Here is a 21,157-nt window from a genome sequence, read left to right on the forward strand (position 1 = left end):
AAGTTAGCCAAACCTTTTTTAAAACCCTGCTAAGCTAACTTCTTTTACCACATTGTCTGACAAATTCCAGGGTTTAATTGCAAGTTGAATATAGAAATATTTTCTCCATTTTGTTTTAAATTTACTTCTTAGTAGATTCATTGCTGCTCTCTAGTCCTAGTATTTTGTGAAAGAGTAAATAAATGATTCATGTCTAACCATTCCACTCAGTATTTTATAGACCTCTATCATATCTCCCCTCAGCAACAAAGCAACTAAACGTTATTCCCTAAGGGCCCTATTTTCAAAGTCACATTAGCGTTTTTAGTGTGTGCATTAAATATGTGTGCGCTAAACGCTAGAGACACCCATATATTCCTATGGGTGTCTCCAGCATTTAGCATATGCTAGTCATCAGCGCATGCTAAAAACGCTAGTGCAACTTTGTAAAAGGACCCCTAAGTGCATACGTAAGTGGTATATTGTGTAAATGCAAGGGGGCATTCACATGGGAAGAACATGGACGGTACTGCCACTTATGCACACAATTTACTGTATGTTATTTATACCCTTGCCACATTAGGCGCCCACAGTTATGCTCTATTTATGGCTGGTGTAACTGCACATGTATAAATGTAAGATGCACTGATAGCAGATAATGCTAGCATTCTATAATGGAATGTAGGTACAGAGATGAGGTTATAGAATAGGCTTTCACCATGCGGCATCCTGGCACCTCATAGGAGGGTTATTCAAGATAATCTGATCACCCCTTAGCAAAGTCAAAATGCAAGTTAAAACACATAATAATAGATTGTGCTGAAATAACTGCCCTGGTTCTGTTTCTTTAATACATTTTGGAAAACTTTTAAAAAATACTGTAGGTTTTCTTGTGCAACCTGATTTCATGTGATGCTTTTAGAATAAAACTTGGTCGGCTTGCTAATTCCTAATAACATAATTTAGAAGAGAGGATAAAGTATTTTAACTGAATAATTATTAAGAAAGAGGCATGTGTATGGCACTAAGGCACAATCGCTTGAGAAGATATAGGGAAGTAGAACATTTGAATGCAGTAATCCCCATGCACCGATTGGGGGAATTTTCTTTCCAAACGTTTATCCAGTTTTTCTCACATCCTTTTCATCTTTACTGTACTTTCCAGGCCTTTGCCTATATCTCAAATTATCATGCACTTTTTTTTATTTCTTTCATATCTATTTAATATTTACTTCTTCCCTCCATTACCTGTTCCATTCTAGTCTTTCACCTCCTTCTGTTCTTCTATCTTTTTCTTTCTCCCTCTGAGTGCTTCTTTCCCTACTCCTGTCGTCCACCTTCTCGTCACATACCATCTTGCCCATGTCTCACTTTTCTTCTCATCCAATCTCCCCTTGATCTTTATCTCGCTATCTATCCCAAGTTCTTCTCATCATTTCCCCATTTTTCTTCTTTTCCCCACTTCTCCCATGCTCTTCTTCCTCATCTTTCCAAAAGTTCCCATTACCTCCATCAGATTAGTGGAGGTTACATAGGATAATGATTATTACAATGTGCTTTCACACTTTGAATTTTGTTGTAGCTTTTAAATGCTATAAGATGCACAAAGAGGGATTATATATGCCTGTGGAGCAAAGTATGTCATTGCATGTAGCTAATTATGTAACTTGAATCCTCAAAATCATAGTATAATTTACAACTGTATCTGCTGATATTTTTGGAATATATCATATTTGTTTATATTTGTTTTGTTATTTAAACAAAAGCTTATGGATAAAGAATGTTATAGGGATATTGAGAAGATCAAGACAATTGGAAGTACTTACATGGGAGCTGTTGGACTCGTACCAACTACAGGAACAAAGGTAAGTCTTTGCACACAATATCACATCATAGAAGCGAAATAGGTACTTGTCTTTCACAATGTTGAATGTTTTCTTCAATAACACAATACAACACCTGCTAACTACCAATAGATGACACATAAACACACCACCAAATACACATTCAAAATTTGGAAGGTAATGCCCCGGTGCTAAACACCCAAAACAGGACCAATGTCCAAATATAGAGGCTACAGCAGTTATAATCACTGGCAACCTAACCACCAAAATAAAAAAAATAGTGGAGTATAAAGTGCAAAGCACAAAAATAAAACACTCAACTCGAAGTGTGTGTGGTAACTCTATCTAATGAACCGAAACCCCTGACGCAGATCTCAGCAAAACAAGGGACACTTTTGTTGGGTTTGGATTTGGAGCACAGCATCAGTTGAATTGGATTAACCAGAAATTTTCTAAAGATAAGTGCAATAATATTTGAAGATGTTTTTGTATGGTTTAGCTGCCTTTATTATCTGGTGCTGGCATGTTTGTCAGTTGAACTTGTTACCACACACTTCAAATCGAGTGGAGATTTTTTTCTACTTTGTGCTTTTTTTCTCCACTATTTTTTTGTGTTGGTGGTTAGGTTGCCAGTGATTGTAACTGCTGTAGCCCTTATGTTTGGACATTGGTCCTGTTTAGAGTGTTTAGCACTGAGGCATTACCTTTTACTTTTTGCATGTATTTGGTGTTGTGGTTATGTATTATCTAATGGTAGTTAGAAGGTGTTGTATTGTGTTATTGCATATATTCCTGCTTACCTCTATATTTTTGATGAATGTTTTCTTCAGTCATTTATGTTTATCTTATTCTAAAGATGAATCAATGAACTTTATTATTAGCTATAGTCTGCCTTAGTAATTTCAAGTAGAGACCAAATCCATTCCAGTCCACCCAGTTGTCTTCTTCTTTGGTTCTCTGCCAGTTTGAGTAGCTGGATCGTGCAAAACTCCTATGTAAACCATCACCAATTTCCTCCCTTATATTTTACTCAGTCTTTTAGCCCTTATCCTACCACTTTCTACATTCCATTACAATTTTGGCTTCCACCATCTTCAGTCCTTGTCATCTTTCTTTACAGTGTTTACAAAACATATTAATCCAAGAATCAATCCTCTCCCATACTTTACCACCATGTTTTGTAATAATCCACAGAACCATCAAAATTAAGAGTGCCCTCAAGCTAAACCTGAGGGCATATAACATGGCTCAGCCTGCCATACCGAGCAGGAGCTTGGACTTGAGGGGAAGAAGAGGGGGGATTTGGTTAAGGGGGATGGGTGAAGGGTAAGATGGAGTATGTGGCTTGAGGATGAAATAGGTGGGATGTAAGGGTGTTGTGTTTTTAAGGGTTAAGTGTGAGGATGGCAGTGGAGGGTATGTTGAGCAGCTACAGTTAAAGGTATAAAATGGATTAGTTGCTGGGGCATTGGGATTGGTGGGGATTTGGAAGGGGCAGAGTTTGGTCAGGAGTCTTGGGAGTGGGTTTGAAAGGGCTGGGGCAGTTGGAGGTCGGTGGGGTTGCAGTGTTTGTCGTCTGTTCTGGGGTACTTGCCTGCTTTTTGGTGTGGTTTTGTTTCTGTGCAACATGGATCCAGACCATCATTGGTGCTGCAGCTTTGGGTGTGTTGTTCCAGTGACTGTGTGTCTGTCTGCTCAGTTGTCCTTTGCATTGCTGTTGGGATAGTAAGTGAGTTCAGAAGCACTGCTGTTTGTGCAGTGAGGCTTGCATTTTGACTTACTGTGGTGCCTAGGGGGGCCTTGAATGCTGACAGGTTTGGTCGTTTTTGTGAGCTGACAGATGAGGGACTGTAGCATCACAGGTACCCAATTCTGCTCCCCTCTTTGTCTGTGGAAGGGATTGTGCCTGGATGTTGGGTCCTGGCTTTCTGTATTCCTTTACATGGGTTTTCTAGTTTCTGGGCCTGCTATTTGGTGAACGAAGTTGCTGTTTTAGTTGTACTACCTTTCTGGTCTGTAAGGTGTAGAGCTAGATTGTAAAAAAAAAAAAGGCAATAACTTTAATTAGATAGAAACATAAATAGGTAGGGAGGGGGGCTTCGGGTTTTCTGTAAATTGGCTGGTGGTAAAAATGGGGTTATTGTTTGCCAGTGTGTGTTAGTGCGTCATGGTTCCCTGCAAAATGGTGGGGGCTGCACAGGGAAAGGGGGTCTTTTAGGGAGTTGTTCAGTAAAAGTCAGTCAAAGACCAGAATGGCAGTGAAAATGGTTCATGATATTCAGGGAAAGGGCTAGGGTAAGTCAGCTAAGATTGGACATCCTCCTTGTGGAGCAGCTAGTTCAGGGTCTTTGATTTGGAGGGCATCCTGTGCAAGCACCTGTCCTCAGAGAGATGTGGAGTCTTTTACTGCCCTTGCTATACCTCAACAGCCTACTTCTCATGAGTTTTTGGGAGGGTTGGATGCATTTTTAGTTGAAGCAGGGGTGGAGGATTGGCTATGTCATATACCTTGGAGATATAGGCTGGGGAGTACTTCAAAGAGATGTTTAGGGCAGTGCTTGTACGATAAAAAACTTCTAAAGTATTTGCAGCATGTGGTTAAGTACTTGGACTTAGACTTAGAGGAGCAGCAGCACAGGGCAGCATTAGGTGACCTGATATCTGGGGCTCTTCTGAGTCTTCTTTATCTCTTCCTCTTTTTTTTGGAAGGGGTTAGGGAGGTCCCAGGTTCTGCAGTGACTGAGGTGGTGTCCTTGTAGCAATCTGGGGGCATGTCACATGTATCTAAGCATGGTCATATTCTATGTGCTATAGCCCTTTTAGATTGACAGATTTCGCAGAAGTGGCATCAAAGGATTTTGAAGGACATGTATACTGATTTATTTGCCTTATTGGCTCATGAGTAGGAGGGTTTTGATAAAGAAAAAGATGGTGTTAAGGATGGCATGAATTGCTGTAAGGTCAGAGTCCTAAAAACAATATTTAATTGGCTTCTGGGTTTTCATGTTCATGCTAGTGCATTGGGGGGAGGCAAAATCTGCTTTATATCCCTGCTTATTGAAATATTCAGATTTGATTCTGTGGGAGTACAAGCTTCATGGTGGTTGGGCCTGGCTCAAAAGAAAACGAAAGGAAACTGCAAATGGCACAGGAAACTAACTGAAAAGTTTGTTGCCTGCACACCCTTAACCAAAAACAGGTGTCCCTTCCTTGAGCCCGCCTAGGCCGCCTGTGATAAAATTACCCTCCATGTGTTTGTCCTGTTGTTTAGAGCACTGGTTACCAACCCTGGCCTGGGGAACAACCAGTTGGGATTTCAGGATATCCATGAAATAATGGTCAGTAAATAGATGTACCCTGAATAGCTCATGGCCCTTCTTCAACTCAAGATAGGTGTTGAGCTAGCTGGCAGGGAAGTCATATCTTCTGAATTTGTATTCCTGGTGTGGGTTAGGGCTGTGCATTTTACTGCAGTTCTGTTTTTGTATTTTGCGTTTTAATCTATGACAGTGAGGACCCTTCAATAAAGGAACTCTATGGTTGGAGGAGGCTGTGTGGCTTGCAATGAGTCTTTCTTGTCCCATAGTAACATGCATTTCTTTTTCTTAAATATCTTTATTAAGAGCCAACAAAGTACCAGAGTTAACATTTCACAGTAGCATGGAAAAATCAAGTGGATTATAGTGATTCATGAGCATAGCCCAAAGAATACATAGATCAGGAGGAAAGAATAAAACAATACAATGAAATGCACTCTTGGCCCCATTTTTCCTTCCTAGTATTTATGCCCCTCCTACGAGATTGTGATTGTTACTGTGTTAAATAAACATGTGACTCAACCTGGTTCTGCCCAGTCACCTCCAACTAGTGCTGATTACCTCTTTACGTAATGGTTCACTGTTTTCCATGGTTTTTAATAAATGTTATTTTGTTAACTGGATCATGAACCATTAAGCAGCGTAATAAATTGCATCTGTTTGCTATTAACTGAATCTTATAGTAGATAACTCTGACCTCAACTTGAAGCTTTAAAATAATGTATGTGTCAATTGGTTAGCTGATCAAAGCAGCTTATAATGCTACACTGTTGCAATAAGAATAATTAGCACAAAATTAAAACAGTATCTCAAGTAGCAAGCAAACCAAACTCTAAAAAGCAGAGTCCCCCTAAAATTAAACCTAACATTCCCTAACCATATATACTATGAAAAAAAGGGATCCTTTCACTATAGTAGTATCATCATATGCAATTACCATGCATTACTTGCAAAAATTAATGTGTGGTAACTGCAAAGCCTGTGCAGTAACTATAGGGGGCAAACCCAGAACCTTCCCATTCAGTTAATACAAAGACAAAAGGGGGCGTTAAGAGATCTGTGCTATCTGCTGCAGCTAATCCACACTGTAGGCTACAGGATATTCTATAATGAAGTACCTATTAAAGGGGCTGGTTATGGCCCCCGTTTTAAGCCTCTTCGATAAAGAAATGTAGGCATTTACTCTTCTTTACAGAATACTAACACAAGTGGCAAAAAAAACCCTTGCATGCATCTAGAGCAAAAACATCTACCAACAACAATAACAACAACAAAATATGTATATACCATCTATACCTAGAGCTCAAGATTGTTTAACTATCAAAAAGTCTGAGGGGGTCTTTTACTAAAGATGAACTCGAATTATCTTCAACAGGGCCCATTTTATTCCTATGGGCTCTGCTGCAGGTAACTCAAGCAAATCTTTAGTAAAAGACCCTCTGAGTAACATAATGAATAGCCTCATACAATTCAGTAATAGAAAAAGCACGATCATTTACTTAAAGCTTTAGCAAACAGCCAAGCCTTCAGTTTATTTCTAAATCGTAATCAGTTTAACACCAAATAGATAATGGTAATGAATTCCACATTGAAGGAATATCATAACTAAAATGTTTTGTGTAAAAGGAATACATTCTAACAGATGAAGGTAAAGGCACTTCAAGCTTCTTCGTATGAATCTGTCTAGCTGGTGTGAAGGCCCTCACATTGATATATGCTTGAGGGTGCATAAATTCTAGTATTATATGTTTATGCATGTACATGTGTACTCCACCCATAGTCCACTCAAACTCTGCCCAATCATACGCCCACCAGCAAAGTATGCACCATCAAAACATAACACAAGATTTTCTGCTAATTGGTATTCTATGAGTCATTTACACTCATATGTACCCACGTCTATGTGTAAATAACTACAATACTGCCATTTACATGCCTTCCTGCCCCCCGAACTAGATGGCATCTTATAGAATTAGCACACGCTATGTGGCAAGTCACTGCGTTAATTGTTAGTGCAGCCATGCAATAGTGACATACCCTGATTGCCATATTAAGAGGATAATTCTATAAAGAAAGCATCAAGTGGCATGACCTCTGACATGTTTGGGCCCTGCAACTCACTCTCATACTCTTCATTTAGTGTTCTTGAGGGAACCACCTTGGTCAAAGTGGGGTAGCCCATGCAGGTGGATCGTTTATCCCTCTCAGATCAAGAAAAACAGCATTGCTGGACATAAAATCTGTGCCTGTTCTGTGGGGAGAAGAACCATTACTCCATCAAATGCTCCAAGAAGCCAAAAAGACAATTTTTAGACGTTTTTTTGCCGATGATGAAGAGATCATTTGATCTGCTTAGCTCTGTAAATCTATAGGATTTTGAGCTCTTTGAGGCTTTTTCCTTCTCCTTATGAATATTTATGAGCATTTATGAATATTCACGAATGGTTTCCCACTAATATCATTTTCATGCTGTGGACAGATTTACTTTTAATTTGTTTGCAGTTTTGCAAAGTTTCCTTCAATTATTTGGCCAGTGTAAACCACCTTTATGATTTTTTGCCTTATTGTAAAGAAAGCTGGAGATCATCAGCAAAAAGAAAATGTTTGACAACATGAAAATATCTGGGTGTGTGATTAAACATTGATATTCAACAGCAATGGGGATGATGGTGACCCCTATGGCATACCACATCACACAAGGGCAAAAATGATCTAAATCCTATTCCAAATCACTGACAATGATCTTTCTACCTACACATCTACATATTACCAGAAGACAGGACACCTGATTGAAAAAAAATCATACTAGACATTGCTAGATCTAGGGGGTCATTTACCAACAGTTAGAAAGCGCTAGTGTCTTAGTACATTATTTGCACCGTGCCCTATGGCAAATAATACTCATTAGCAGTGTCAGCACACGCCTTCTGTAAATGATCCCCATTAAGAGGGTGAACTTCTGTCTTTTCTCTTCTTTGACAGTCAGATCAGTGGCAATGACAGCAAGTCAGCAGTGTGGAGACAGAGCATGCATTTATCCTTCCTTCCTGTCCTATATTTCGATTACAAAGGAAGTATACACCATGGAGTAGCCATGTGGGCAATTATTATATGTTCTCTGTGTCCTGTCCTGTGGGCTGCCATTGTTCTGCACAGCAAGGATAAAAAGCAGAAGAAAGAGAGTAGGAATAAAGGGACAATGATGTACCCCACCACCTGAAACACCATTCCCTCCCCTTTGGCCATATCTGTGCATCCTGTCCTCGTTTAGGCTGAACATAGGACATTTTCTTTGAAAATTCCTATCCAGTCTGTCCATATGAATAATGTTTTCATCCTCTGTGCTAGTAATGTTCCACTGTAGTTCTTTTGATCATATAACCAGGGTCAAAGTAAGACAGATCACAAATCAGTTTGAACGAGCAAGAATAACGCAATAGAGAGAAAACAGACCAACAAGAGGGAACATCGCAACTGAGTTGTTATAAACATTGTTTTTGTTAAACTGGTGGTTTTCAGTGCACAAGTATTTCACAGTAGAATATTTTTAATCAAGAGATAACCTTCAGCATATCTGTTTTTCAGTGAACTGTTTGCTTTAATAAGCAATGAAGGTTTTTTTTTTTTGCTCAGTCTAAAAAGCTTATTCAATAGTTTTCACAGTTGAAGAAGTAAGTAAATTAAAAAAGGTATTAAAACTATATTCTGATCAGTAGAAACATAAGTCTCCAGCAACACTGACCTGGGGGAACCTGACCTCAACAGATCTCAGAGGATAAACAAAATGTGTGCTGGTTAATAACTGGGAAGGGGAACCACGAGGGTGTGGTTGAGTATAGAAGACACGATCACGGGTGCCATGATCACCCAACAATCAGGAAGGGCCCCTTACAAAGGGACAAAATAAAAACAAGCAAATAACTTTGTTGGATAATTTTTCCCTTCATCAGACAAGAAAGAAGAGACTAAATTTTGTTTGTTAATGAAAGCAATATCTTGCCCATATAGGAGTAAATTATTTTTTTTTGTTACATTTGTACCCTGTGCTTTCCCACTCATGGCAGGCTCAATGCAGCTTACATATTGCATACAGGTACTTATTTGTACCTGGGGCAATGGAGGGTTAAGTGACTTGGCCAGAGTCACAAGGAGCTGCCTGTGCTTCAGTGGGAATTGAACCCAGTTCCTCAGGACCAAAGTCCACCACCCTAACCACTAGACCACTCCTCCACTCCAAACAATATCTTGCCCATCTAGGAGTAATGTCTATAAGTGGTGCCTAAAAATCTGCACTGAAAATTTTACTCACTGAGCACTATTCTATAAAGGGTATGCATCCTATATAGAATATCGCTTAGGGCATAAACAAAGTCTAACTTTAGGCACTGACAATTACGCTTGCTAAAAGCAGGTGTAAATGTTCGTGCCTAAATTAGGTGCAGTTCGGCTGACTTCTGTATTTATATGTGTAAAACTTTGGAATGCTCCCTGAACACCCTCTAGCCACACCTCCAAGAATTTACACCCATCAAGATTTACACGTGGATCATTATAGAATACGATCTGCATGTAAATCCTAATTAAGGCCAATTAATGTCAGTAATTGGTTGCTAGCTGTCACAGTCATGGTCGTGTCCCCATGTCCCACATCTTCTTATCCTCCAGTAGTCAGGTTGCAAGGTGTCTTCTGACCGTTGGTGGTTCCCCTTGCCATGTTGAGCTGCTACTATGGTGGTTTCTGGCAGTTCCATGGTCCATAGCTCCTTTCTCCTAGTTAGGCTGGCTGACACCGGTCTCCTTAGGCACGTGCATGCACAGGGGGTACTTTTAAATTACCCACAGCAGGAACTCCAGGACGCCCGCTGAAGCCTTTGTTTCTAGTTCAGGGGATGTTTAGGGGAGTTCCTGACTTCCACGGACTGCCTTCGCAACAGGTGTCTTGAATGTCTTGCCTGATCTCCAGCCTGCCTTGCCTCACCTGCAGTTTACCTTACTTCACCTCCAGTTTGACTAACCTGAACTCTAGCCTGCCTTGCCTCCAGCTCCAGCCTTTACACATTCCAGCCTTGACTCCAAGCCCTGTCTGTCTCCAGTCTAGTCTTGCCTCTGCTCCTGACAAATCTTCAGCTCCAGTTCAGCCTTGCCTTAGCTTCTGCGGAGTCTTCAGCTCCAGTCCAGCCTTGCCTCAGCTCCTGCCATCTCTTCAGTTTCTGCTGAGCCTCATCTGCAGCCCTGTTGGGCCAGTGCTTGGCCCGGGTGACTTGCCTGGCAACAGTTGGGGCCCAACTAACCCTCGGGTTGACTGGGTAGCGCCAATTTGGCTGCAGCCCAAGGGCTCACTTTTTATGAATTGTGACATTAGCCTTTTATTGGCGTTGATTGGCTTTAAGCAACTAAATTGGGTACATAAATCGGCTACACATGCTGATTTGCATGCACAACTTTAGTCACTGTTTATAGAATCTTAGGCATAGGGCTTAATTATATAACAGAATACCTATGTGGAATGCCAGGAAGATACCTATTTTATAAATGTAACATTGGTGTCTGTGTAACTTTTATGAAATAGGTTTGCAGAATGAGCTTCAGGCACACACAAATCTGATACACAAATTTAAACTTACTGCAGAGAAGATATAAAATATGTGCATGCCCTCTACGCATGCACAAGTATTCAACTCCACCCCTGCTCTGGCCAAATTTGACTCTGGGAATATCTATGCACAGATTTTGTAAAAGTACGTGCACTCTTTCCATGTGTCTACTATTTTACATGAGTCTACCACTGTACAGTGTTATAAGAGCCCTGTTCGGTGCATCCTTCAATATAGGAAAAAAAAGTTTCATAAAATTACCTGCCCACCAGTGCATTCTACATCAAAGACCAAGCTAGGCAAAGTATTCAGTATAAAAGAACTGCACTCAAGTAGCAGTTAAATGCAGAATCTAAATTATTCTGAATTACTAAACAAACATATGAAATAAAGGACAGTCTGATAATCTAGGCAGTGGCCTAGTGGTTAGGGTGGTGGATTTTGGTCCTGAGGAGCTGAGTTCAATTCCCACTTCAGGTACAGGCAACTTCTTGTGACTCTGGGCAAGTCACTTAATTCTCCATTACCCCATGTAAGCTGCATTGAGCCTGCCATGAGTGGGAAAGCGTGGGGTACAAATGTAACAAAAATAAAATAAATGTTTATAGTACAGGTAAATATACACATATGTGTGCATATACACGTGAACTTCTGCCTACGTGCTAATCTGTAAATACCTGCTTAACTTACATGCCATGTTTTTGAAAGGAGGGTGTACACAGGGGCAGAGCATGGGTAGGACATAGGCGGGGCTTCACTTATGCACATCCCTGCCACACTTAGAGGGCCATTTCAAAAGAATAGTCAAGTCAGAATTCAGATGTCCCACACATAATTCAGAATTCAGAACTCACAAGTCAAAATTCAGATGTCCCACTTGGGTCGCAAGAATCCGAGGGAACAGTACAGTATAGGGGGTGAAGTGCTTCAGTGTGCGAAGGAAGAGCAAGACTTTGGGGTGATTGTGTCTGATGACCTTAAAGCTTTCAAACAGGTAAAAAAAAAGTGATGGCCGAAGCCAGAAGGATGCTTGGGTGCATAAAGAGAGACATGACCAGCAGGAAAAAGGAGGTGATAGTGCCATTGTATAAGTCTCTAGTGAGGCCCTATTTGGAGTACTGCGTGCAGTTCTGGAGACTGCAACTATGGAAAGTTATAAACAGGATGCAGTTGGTCCAGAGGGCGGCTACAAAATTAGTAAGCAGTCTTGAACGCAAAAATTATAGGGACAGGCTTAGGAATCTCAACATGTATACGCTGAAAGAGAGGAGGGAGAGAGGAGACATGATAGAGATGTTTAACTATCTCAAGGGCATTTATGTACAGGAAGAGAGCCTTTTTCAAATGAAGGAGAACTCTAGAATGAGCGGGCATATGACAAAGTTAAGATGGAATAGGTTTAGGAGTAATCTAAGGAAGTACTATTTCACAGAAAGGGTGGTGGAGGTTGTGGAGTTGAGGACTGTTCCAGAATTTAAAAAGGCATGGGATAAGCATGTGGGATTGCTTAGGAACAGGAAGAATTAGGGGTTACAGAGGATGGGCAGACTGGATGGGTCATATGGCCTTTATCTGCCGTCATGTTTCTATGTTTCTATAATGTCCATAAAAACATCCATCTCACAGCCATTTTCAAATAGGAAAAACATCAGAGTTTCCTACATAAGAACAGCCAAACTGGGTCAGAACAACAGTCCATCTAGCCCAGTATCCTGCTTCCAACAGTGGTCAATCCAGGTCATAAGTACCTGGCAGAAACCCAATTAGTATCAACATTCCATGCTACCAAACCCGGGGCAAGCAATGGCTTCCTCATGTCCATCTCAAAAACACATTATGAATGTTTCCTTCAGGAACTTGTCCAACACTTTTTTTAAACCCAGATACGCTAACTGCTGTTCCCACATCCTCTGGCAGCAAGTTCCTCCTATTGGTTTTAACAGTATTTCCATGTAATTTCATTGAGTGTCCCCTGGTCTTCGTACTTTTTGAAACAGTGAAAAAACAATTTTCTTCTACCCATTTTACACCACTCAGAATTTTATAGACCTCAATCATATCCCCCCTCAGCCGTCTCTTTTCTAAGCTGAAGAGAACTAACTTCTTTAACCATTCCTCATACAGCAGGAGTTCCATCTCCATTATCATTTTGGTTGCTGTCCTTTGAACGTTTTCTAATTCCGCTATATCTTTTTTGAGATATGGCAACCAGAACTGAATACAATACTCAAGGTGAGGTCGGACCATGAAGCGATACAGAGGCATTATAATATTCTTGCATCCTTGCATCCTGTTTGCTTTTTGGGCCGCCGCCGCACACTGGGCAGAAGATTTCAGCGTATTGTATACAATCACACCTAAATCTTTTTCTTGAGTTCTGACTCCTAAGGTGGACCCTAGCATCAGGTAACTATGATTTGGATTATTCTTCCTAATGTGCATCACTTTGCATTTGTTCACATTATATTTTGTCTACCATTTGGATGCCCAGTCTTCCAGTTTCCTATGGTCTTCCTGCAATTTTTCACAATCCGCATATGTTGTGACAACTTTCAATAGTTTTGTGTCATCTATAAATTTAATTACCTCACTCATCATTCGATTTTCCAGATCATTTATAAATATGTTAGATAGCACCAGACCCAGTACAGATCCCTGTGGCACTCCACTTTTCACCCTCCTCCACTGAGAACATGACCATTTAACCCTACCCTCTCTTTTCTGTCCAATAACTAATTCCTAAACCACAGAAGGACATTGCCGCCTCCTATCCCATGACTTTTTAATTTTCCCATGAGTCTCTAATGAGGAACTTTGTCAAAATCTTTCTGAAAATCTAAATACACTACATCAATTGGCTCACCTTTAGCCGCATGTTTATTCATGCCTTCAAAGATATGAAGCAAATATGTGAGCCAAGACCTCCCTTGGCTGAACCAATGCTGACTCTGTCCCCTTAAACCATCTATGTGTTCCCTAATTTTATTCTTTACAATAGTTTCCACTATTTCCCCCAACACTGAAGTCAGGCTTAGTGGTCTGTAGTTTCCCGGATCACCCTTGGAACTCTTTTTAATAATCAGCGTTATGTTGGCCACCCTCCAATCTGCAGGTACTACAAATGATTTTACCGAAAGGTTACAGATCACTAACAATAGATCAGCAATTTCATTTTTTAGTTCTTTCAGTATCCTGGGGTGTGTACTATCCTGTCCAGGTGATGTATCACTCTTTATCTTGTTAATTTGGCTCAGTTTTATACTTATTTTCGAAAGAGAAGGGTGCCCATCTTTTGACACAAATCGGGAGATGGGCGTCCTTTTCCCAGGGGCGCCCAAATCGGCATAACTGAAAGCCAATTTTGGGCGTCCCCAACTGCTTTCTGTCGCAGGGACAACCAAAGTTCCTGGGAGCGTGTCAGAAGCATACTGAAGGCGGGACTGGGGCATGCTTAACACAGGGCGTCCTCGGCCGATAATGGAAAAAAGAAGGGCATCCCTGACTTTACTTGGTCCATTTTTTCTTGTTACCAAGCCTCAAAAAGGTGCCCGAACTGACCAGATGACCACCAAAGGGAATCTGGGATGACCTCCCCTTACTCCCCCAGTGGTCACTAACTACCTCCCACCCTAAAACAACTTTTAAAATATTTTTTGCCAGCCTCAAATGTCATACCCAGCTCCCTGATAGCAGTATGCAGGTCCATGAAGCAGTTTTAGTGGGTGCAGTGCACTTCAGGCAGGCGGACCCAGGCCCATCCCCCCTACCTGTTACACTTGTGGTGGTAAATGTGAGCCCTAAAAATCCCACCAGAAACCCACTGTACCCACGTGTAGGTACCCCCCTTCACCCCTTAGAGCTATGGTAGTGTTGTACAGTTGTGGGTAGTGGGTTGTAAGGTTTTTTGGGGGGACTCAGCACCCAAGGTAAGGGATCTATGCATCTGGGAACAATTTCTGAAGTCCACTGCAATTCTCCCTAGGGTCCTGGCATGTGAGGAAGACCAGTGCACTACGAATGCTGGCTCCTCCCACGACCAAATGGCTTGCATTTGGTCATTTCTGAGATGGGCGTCCTCGGTTTCCATTATCGCTGAAAACTGGGGATGACCATCTCTAAGGTTGACCCAAATGTTGAGTTGGGCATCCCTGACCGTATTATCAAAACGAAAGATGGACGCCCATCTTGTTTCGATAATACGTGTTTCCCCACTTCATTGCAGGGACGTCCTGCGAGAATGCCCTCAGAAAAACTTGGGTGCCCCGTTCGATTATACCCCTCCACGTCTTCCAGGTTCACTGAGATTTCTTTCAGTTCCTCAGTATCTTCATCCTTTAAAACCATTTCCAGTATAGGTAGATCACTTACTTTTTCTGTAAAGACTGAAGGAAAGAATTCATTCACTCTCTCCACTATTGCGTTATCCTCCCTGAGTGCCCCTTTTGCTGCTTCATGATCCTGTATGGATGGTCCCACAGATCCCTCCATAGGCTTTCTCTTCTGATGTACCTGAAAAAGGTGTTTCTTTGAGTTTTTGTCTCCATGGAAAGTTTTTCTTCATATTCTCGTTTAGCCTTTTTTATTGGTTGGGAGGAGTAGCCTAGTGGTTAGTGCAGTGGACTTTGATCCTGGGGAACTGAGTTCAGTTCCCACTGTAGCTCCTTGTGACTCTTTGCAAGTCACTTAACCCTCCATTGCCCCTGGTACAAAATAAGTACCTGAATATATGTAAACCACTTTGAATGTAGTTGCAAAAACCTCAGAAAGGTGGTATATCATTTCCCTTTCCCTCCCCTTTATCAGTGCTTTACATATAGCTTGACACTGCCTATGTTGCTTCTTATTTTCTTCATTCAGATCCTTTTTAAATTATTTGAAGGATGCACATATAGCTCTAATAGCCTCTTTCACTTCACCTTTTAACCACGCTGGCTGACTTTGCTCTTCTTTCCACCTGGTCTTTCCACATCTGGTCTGGGCATCCACGATGGCATTTTTAAATAAAGTCCATGCCTGATTTAAAGTCCTAACCTTTGCAGCTGGCCCGTTCAGCTTCTTTTTAACCATTCTCCTCATTTTGTTATAGTCACCCTTTTGAAAATTAAATTCTGCTACAGTAGATTTCTTTAGTGACTTCACTGCAGATATCAGAGCTCAAATTTGTTCATTTTATGAATACTGTGTCCCAGCGAATCCAATACCTTTACTTCTTGTACCATGCTCTGCATTCTACTAAGGACTAGATCTAAAATAGCTCCCCTTCTTGTCGGTTCTTGGACCAGTTGCTCCAAGAAGTAGTCATTTATTACATCAAAGAATTTTACCTCCCTGGTGCTCTCTGATGTAACAATTAATCAGTCAATATTGGAGTAATTGAAATTATCCATTATTATAATATTGCCCAATTTGCAAGCATTCCTAATTTGTGTAAGCATATGTTCATCTTTCTATTCATTCTTTCCTGGAGGATGGTAGTACAGCCCTACCAGTATACTCTTTTCCTTCACACATGGAATTTCTATCCACAAGGATTCCACACTGCTATCTGTTTCATGTAGAATATTAATTTTGTTTGACTCAACCCCCCTCCAATTTGATCCACTCTGTCATTGCTATATAATTTGTGCCCTCATAACACAGTGTCCCATTGATTGACCTCCTTTCACTATGTCTCTGAGATGCCTATTATACCTACCTCTTCATTTAGTGCTATATATTCCAACTCTCCCATCTTATTTTTTAGGCTTTTAGCATTTGTATATAGGCACTTCAAATTGTATATTTTCCTAGCATCTACAAGCTGCTTTGAAGTTAATGGGGATAATTTGCATCCTTTACTCTGTTCTCTCATTAAAAACTCCTGGCTTTCTTTCACCATTATTGAAACTTCTCTGTTGGGATTCCCTAAATGTCCTGTTTCAATAGTCATTCAAGAATACTCCACACCGAACCATGCGGTCCTGGGCGACTGTCGCCTTTCTCCCAAATTTTAGTTTAAAGGCTGCTCTATCTCCTTTTTAAAAGTTTTCTGTTCAAAAATATGTGAGAACATCCAAAACAAATAGCAATTTTCCAAAATAAAACATCCAAATTATGAGTGGTAGAAACCATGGACAAGGACATCTGTCTGGCAGCATTTGTACAAAAATGGCCACACAGACATCCCTGCAGAGAAGAGGGGAAGCCTAGTGGTCAGTACAGTGGATTTTATTCCAAGGCACCCAGGTTAATATTCCAATGATGAGCCCTCCAGAGACAGGGAAATACCTACTGTACCTGACTGCAACACCTCAATAGCCCTCAGGCTTGCAGGTATCTTTAATACTTAGTTACAGTAGGTACATCTCTTTTTCTGGAGGGCTCACAATTAAAAGGCAAAAAAAAGAGCTGAAATAGGATTTGAACCTGGGTCCCCTGGTTTACACCCACTGCACTGGCCACTAGGCTACCCTTCAGACCTTCTTGCTGCTGTGTTCAGAATGCCCACTATACCTAAAATTGTCAGGGAGCCTATTTTCCTTTTCTGGTGTCGGGTGAGGGCAGGGGACAGTACCTTAATCCCTCCAGTGGTCAGATACTCAATGAGGACACCTTTTTGTACCCTGGACGTGACTGAAACAGATCTAACTTAGGATGCCCTTCTTTTTTAGATTTGGACATTTTAGACATTTCTTCACATTCGATTATTGCTGCTGGATATCCTAAATTTGAGCCCTCCCTAATACCGCCCTAAACACACCCACAACATGACCCCCTTAGTATTTAGACAAACTGCAGTGTTGGACATTCAAATTCTACCTTTCAAAATTGGACATTTTTGACATTTTGGGGGGCATCTGCTTTGAAAATGAGTACCTTAGGCGCTCATTCTTATGCCAGTTCTATGGTGTAAATGGGCATGTCTATACTGGGTACCTCTCAGTTCCTTTATAGAATAGGCTTTTATCGCATGTCCAGTTATAGAATTGCCCTAATAATGTTAAAAGACAAAAACGTATTTAAGATTGCCCTATATTATTTCTTTAAGAAAAATATTCCTTTTTGTGCCCAGCAGATTTATATGTTCTCTGATGTGGCCAGACAGATGCAGCTTTGGAGGAAACAGTTCTTACAGCTCAGGCCTAAAGCCTTGGCTGTTGGAGTCACTTTTTTTCTTAAATTTCCATGTAAATGTCTGGTCACATATGGGAGCAATAAATATGTTTTTCTTGATCCCTCCCAATTGGAAGATGTAGATAAAACTGAAGTACCGGACTGTCTCAAATTTTTATTTATTCATTCTCAGGGAGGATAAGAGATGAATAGATATTTAGGCAGAATGTATTTATGTGCTATTTTTGTATTCTTTGCCTGGTTTTCACACACATATAAAAATAAGTAAAAGACACTAATTATAATGTAGCATGCATGTGAGGCATTCATGAAATGTAGCCCCTGTGCTAATGAACTCAGTGATCAGGATAGTAGTCATGTTAAATTCCTCTCAAACTGAATATTTCTGCTCTTTCCATGTGCTTCAACATTTTTCATTTTCTATCCTAAAGCCTTAAGTGTTATGTCATAATTGTACAATGACAGCCCAAGAGTTGCATCTGCTTCCCATTCTTTACAAACCTATGCCACCATCATGGCATTTTAGTATTAGGGACTTGTAAACATTTTATAACCCTTTTGTAACCATGCTTCAATTTAGAACTTTCCTTCCAAAAAATGAAGTAAAACAAAAAAAAGAGAACTTTCCTTTCATATGTGTCTGATTATAAAAGGATTTAGCCTAGCTTCTCGTTAATGCTTGACAAAGAATGGATCATGTGCATTGCCTATCAGTGCCATCTCAGACAAACAAGGGGAGGAGTATAATTGCAATAGGATTCTGCTCTTTGATCTAGAAAGTGGAAAACAACCGTACCTCTAGCAAATATTGCAAGAGCTAATCACTTCATGTATGTCACATATATTATTTTTTTTTATTGTTACTGAAGGAAGCTTTGAAATTATTCATTTTTCATATGCCCTCCCAGCTCAGTCTAGTCTAGGTCACAAGCCCCAGATCTCTCTAGAACTCAGCAAATGAAAATGTAGAGCCTCAGACTTTGAGATGTTCCTGTTGAGCAATGGCTATGATTCCCTTGGCCTAGAAAGTGTGAAAGCCATATCTGCAGCAGCCCAATGCCTGACTGGTCCAAGGACCAGGGTGATGTCCTAGGAAAAATTCCTTATTTTATGGCACGCGGCAAAAACCAGGCATTTTAAGTGGTCAATTACTAAGTAGTTTAATTACATTTTAAGTAGTTAACAACAAGAAAATCTCAGTTGTGTTTTTAAGTTCTTCTGCAATGCTTGCTTACTGACTTTCTAACACCCCAGCCTGTGTAGTTCTTTTGTGATATAATAACTTTGGTTCTGGAGCAAGTGACTGAATAAAATGAGAAAATGCATTGTGATTGGGTAAAATGAGAAACTGTACTGCGATTGGGTAGCATGAGAAACTGCAATGGGATTGGATGGATAGAAAGGAAGCATTGTGAGTTGATAAAATGAGAAATTATTCTGTAATTGGATAGAATAAGAAACAGCACTGGGATTGGATGGATAGGAAGGAAGCATTGTGATTGCATAGCATAAGAAACTGTACTGTTATTGGATGGATAGGAAGGAAGTGCTGTGATTGGATAAAATGAGAAACAGCACTGGGGACATTTCTTTTGTGTTATGATATAGCTAATGTTTGTTAGTACATAAGTGTTGCCATACTGGGACAGAACAAAGTTCCATCAAGTCCAGCTTCCTGTTTCCAACAGTGGCCAATCCAGGTCACAAATACCTGGCAAGATCCCAAAAAGGTTCAAAACATTTTATGCTGCGTATCCCAGAAATAAGTAGTGGAGTTTCCTCAAGACCATTTTAATAATGGTCTATGGACTTTTCCTTTAGGAAGCAGTCCAAACCTTTTTTAAACCCCATTAAGCTAACCACCTTTACCACATTCTCTGGCAACGAATTCCAGAGTCTAATTACACGTTGAGTGAAGAAAAATTTTATCCGATTTGTTTTAAATTTACTACTTTGTAGATTCATTGAATGCCCCCTAATCCTAGTATTTTTGGAAAGAGTAAACAGACGCTTCACATCTACTCTTTCCACTCCACTCATTATTTTATAGACCTCTATGATATCTCCCCTCAGCTATCTTTTCTCCAAACTGAAGAGCCCTAGCCACTTTAGCGTTTCCTCATAGGGAAGTCATCCCATCCCCTTTATCATTTTTGTCACCCTTCTCTGCACCTTTTCTAATTCCACTATGGGGCTCATTTTCAAAAGAGAAGGACGTCCATCTTTTGACATAAATCGGGAGATGGACGTCCTCCCAGGCACATCCAAATCGGTATAATCGAAGCTCGATTTAGGATGTCTCCAACTTCACTCCATCGCAAGGATGGCCAAAGTTCAAGGGGGCGTGTCGGAGGCGTAATGAAGGCGGGACTTGGGTGTGCCTAACACTTGGACGTCCTTGACCCATAATCGAAAAAACCAAGGACTTTCCTGTCAAACACTTGGACGTTTTCACCAGGACCTGTTTTTCTTATACTAAAATTTTCTGTGTTCCATAAAGTATGTTTGTGTTTTATGTTGATGCAAGACATCTGCTGGGCAGATAAGTTTGTCATCAAGTGCACGCTAAGACATTATTTAGACTATCCCATGAAACACGACTCATGCCTTTATAGATAGTGCCCACCCATATTAGCCCTGGGCCCATCCAAAATGTCAGCACTGCTACCTCCTATCCCATGACTCTCCAATTTCCTCTGGAGCCTTTCATGAGGTACTTTGCAAACGCCTTTTGAAAATCCAGATACACAATATCAACTGGCTCACCTTTATCCACATGTTTGTTCACCCCTTCAAAGAAATATAATAGATTGGTGAGGCAAGATTTCCCTTCACTAAATCCATGTTGGCTTTGTCGCATTAATCCATGCTTTGAATATGCTCTGTAATTTTGTTCTTTATAATAGTCTCTACCATTTTGCCCGGCACCAACATCATTTACTGTTTAAAAAAGCCAGAATGAATAGTTTAGTAGCGAGGGAATTTTATGAGAAAGAGATTGAAAAGTGGTAAACCAGATGAGAAAAGATTTGTAGCAAACTGTAAATTCTGTGTACGATGGGAGATCAGTGGCAATATCACATTAACCACCAACTTCATGATGCATCTCAAGGTGAATATTGTAGGCTACTGATGCACTGATTGCTTGTTAGTGTTTCATTTTCATACAATTTTCAGTTATATAGGGGGGGATTCTATATATGGCTCCTAAAAAATCTACACAGAAAACATTTTTGCCTAAAAGTATTCTATAAGTGGCACCTAGATTTAGGAGTGGTATATAGAATATGCTTAGTTGATATCCCAGTGC

The 21,157-nt window shown here is 40.5% G+C and overlaps 1 protein-coding gene across 1 annotated transcript in view; it reads left to right on the plus strand.

Moving 5' to 3' along the window:
• ADCY1 (adenylate cyclase 1) overlaps window positions 1-21,157 on the plus strand; it is a 533,674-nt gene that overhangs the window by 490,236 nt on the left and 22,281 nt on the right. The window contains exon 17 of the mRNA XM_030206815.1: window positions 1,746-1,844. Within this exon, the coding sequence (XP_030062675.1) occupies window positions 1,746-1,844 (99 nt within the window). The remainder of the gene's footprint in view (window positions 1-1,745; window positions 1,845-21,157) is intronic.

Source organism: Microcaecilia unicolor, chromosome 1 (genome assembly GCF_901765095.1).
Source record: "Microcaecilia unicolor chromosome 1, aMicUni1.1, whole genome shotgun sequence".
Lineage (NCBI taxonomy): Eukaryota > Metazoa > Chordata > Amphibia > Gymnophiona > Siphonopidae > Microcaecilia > Microcaecilia unicolor.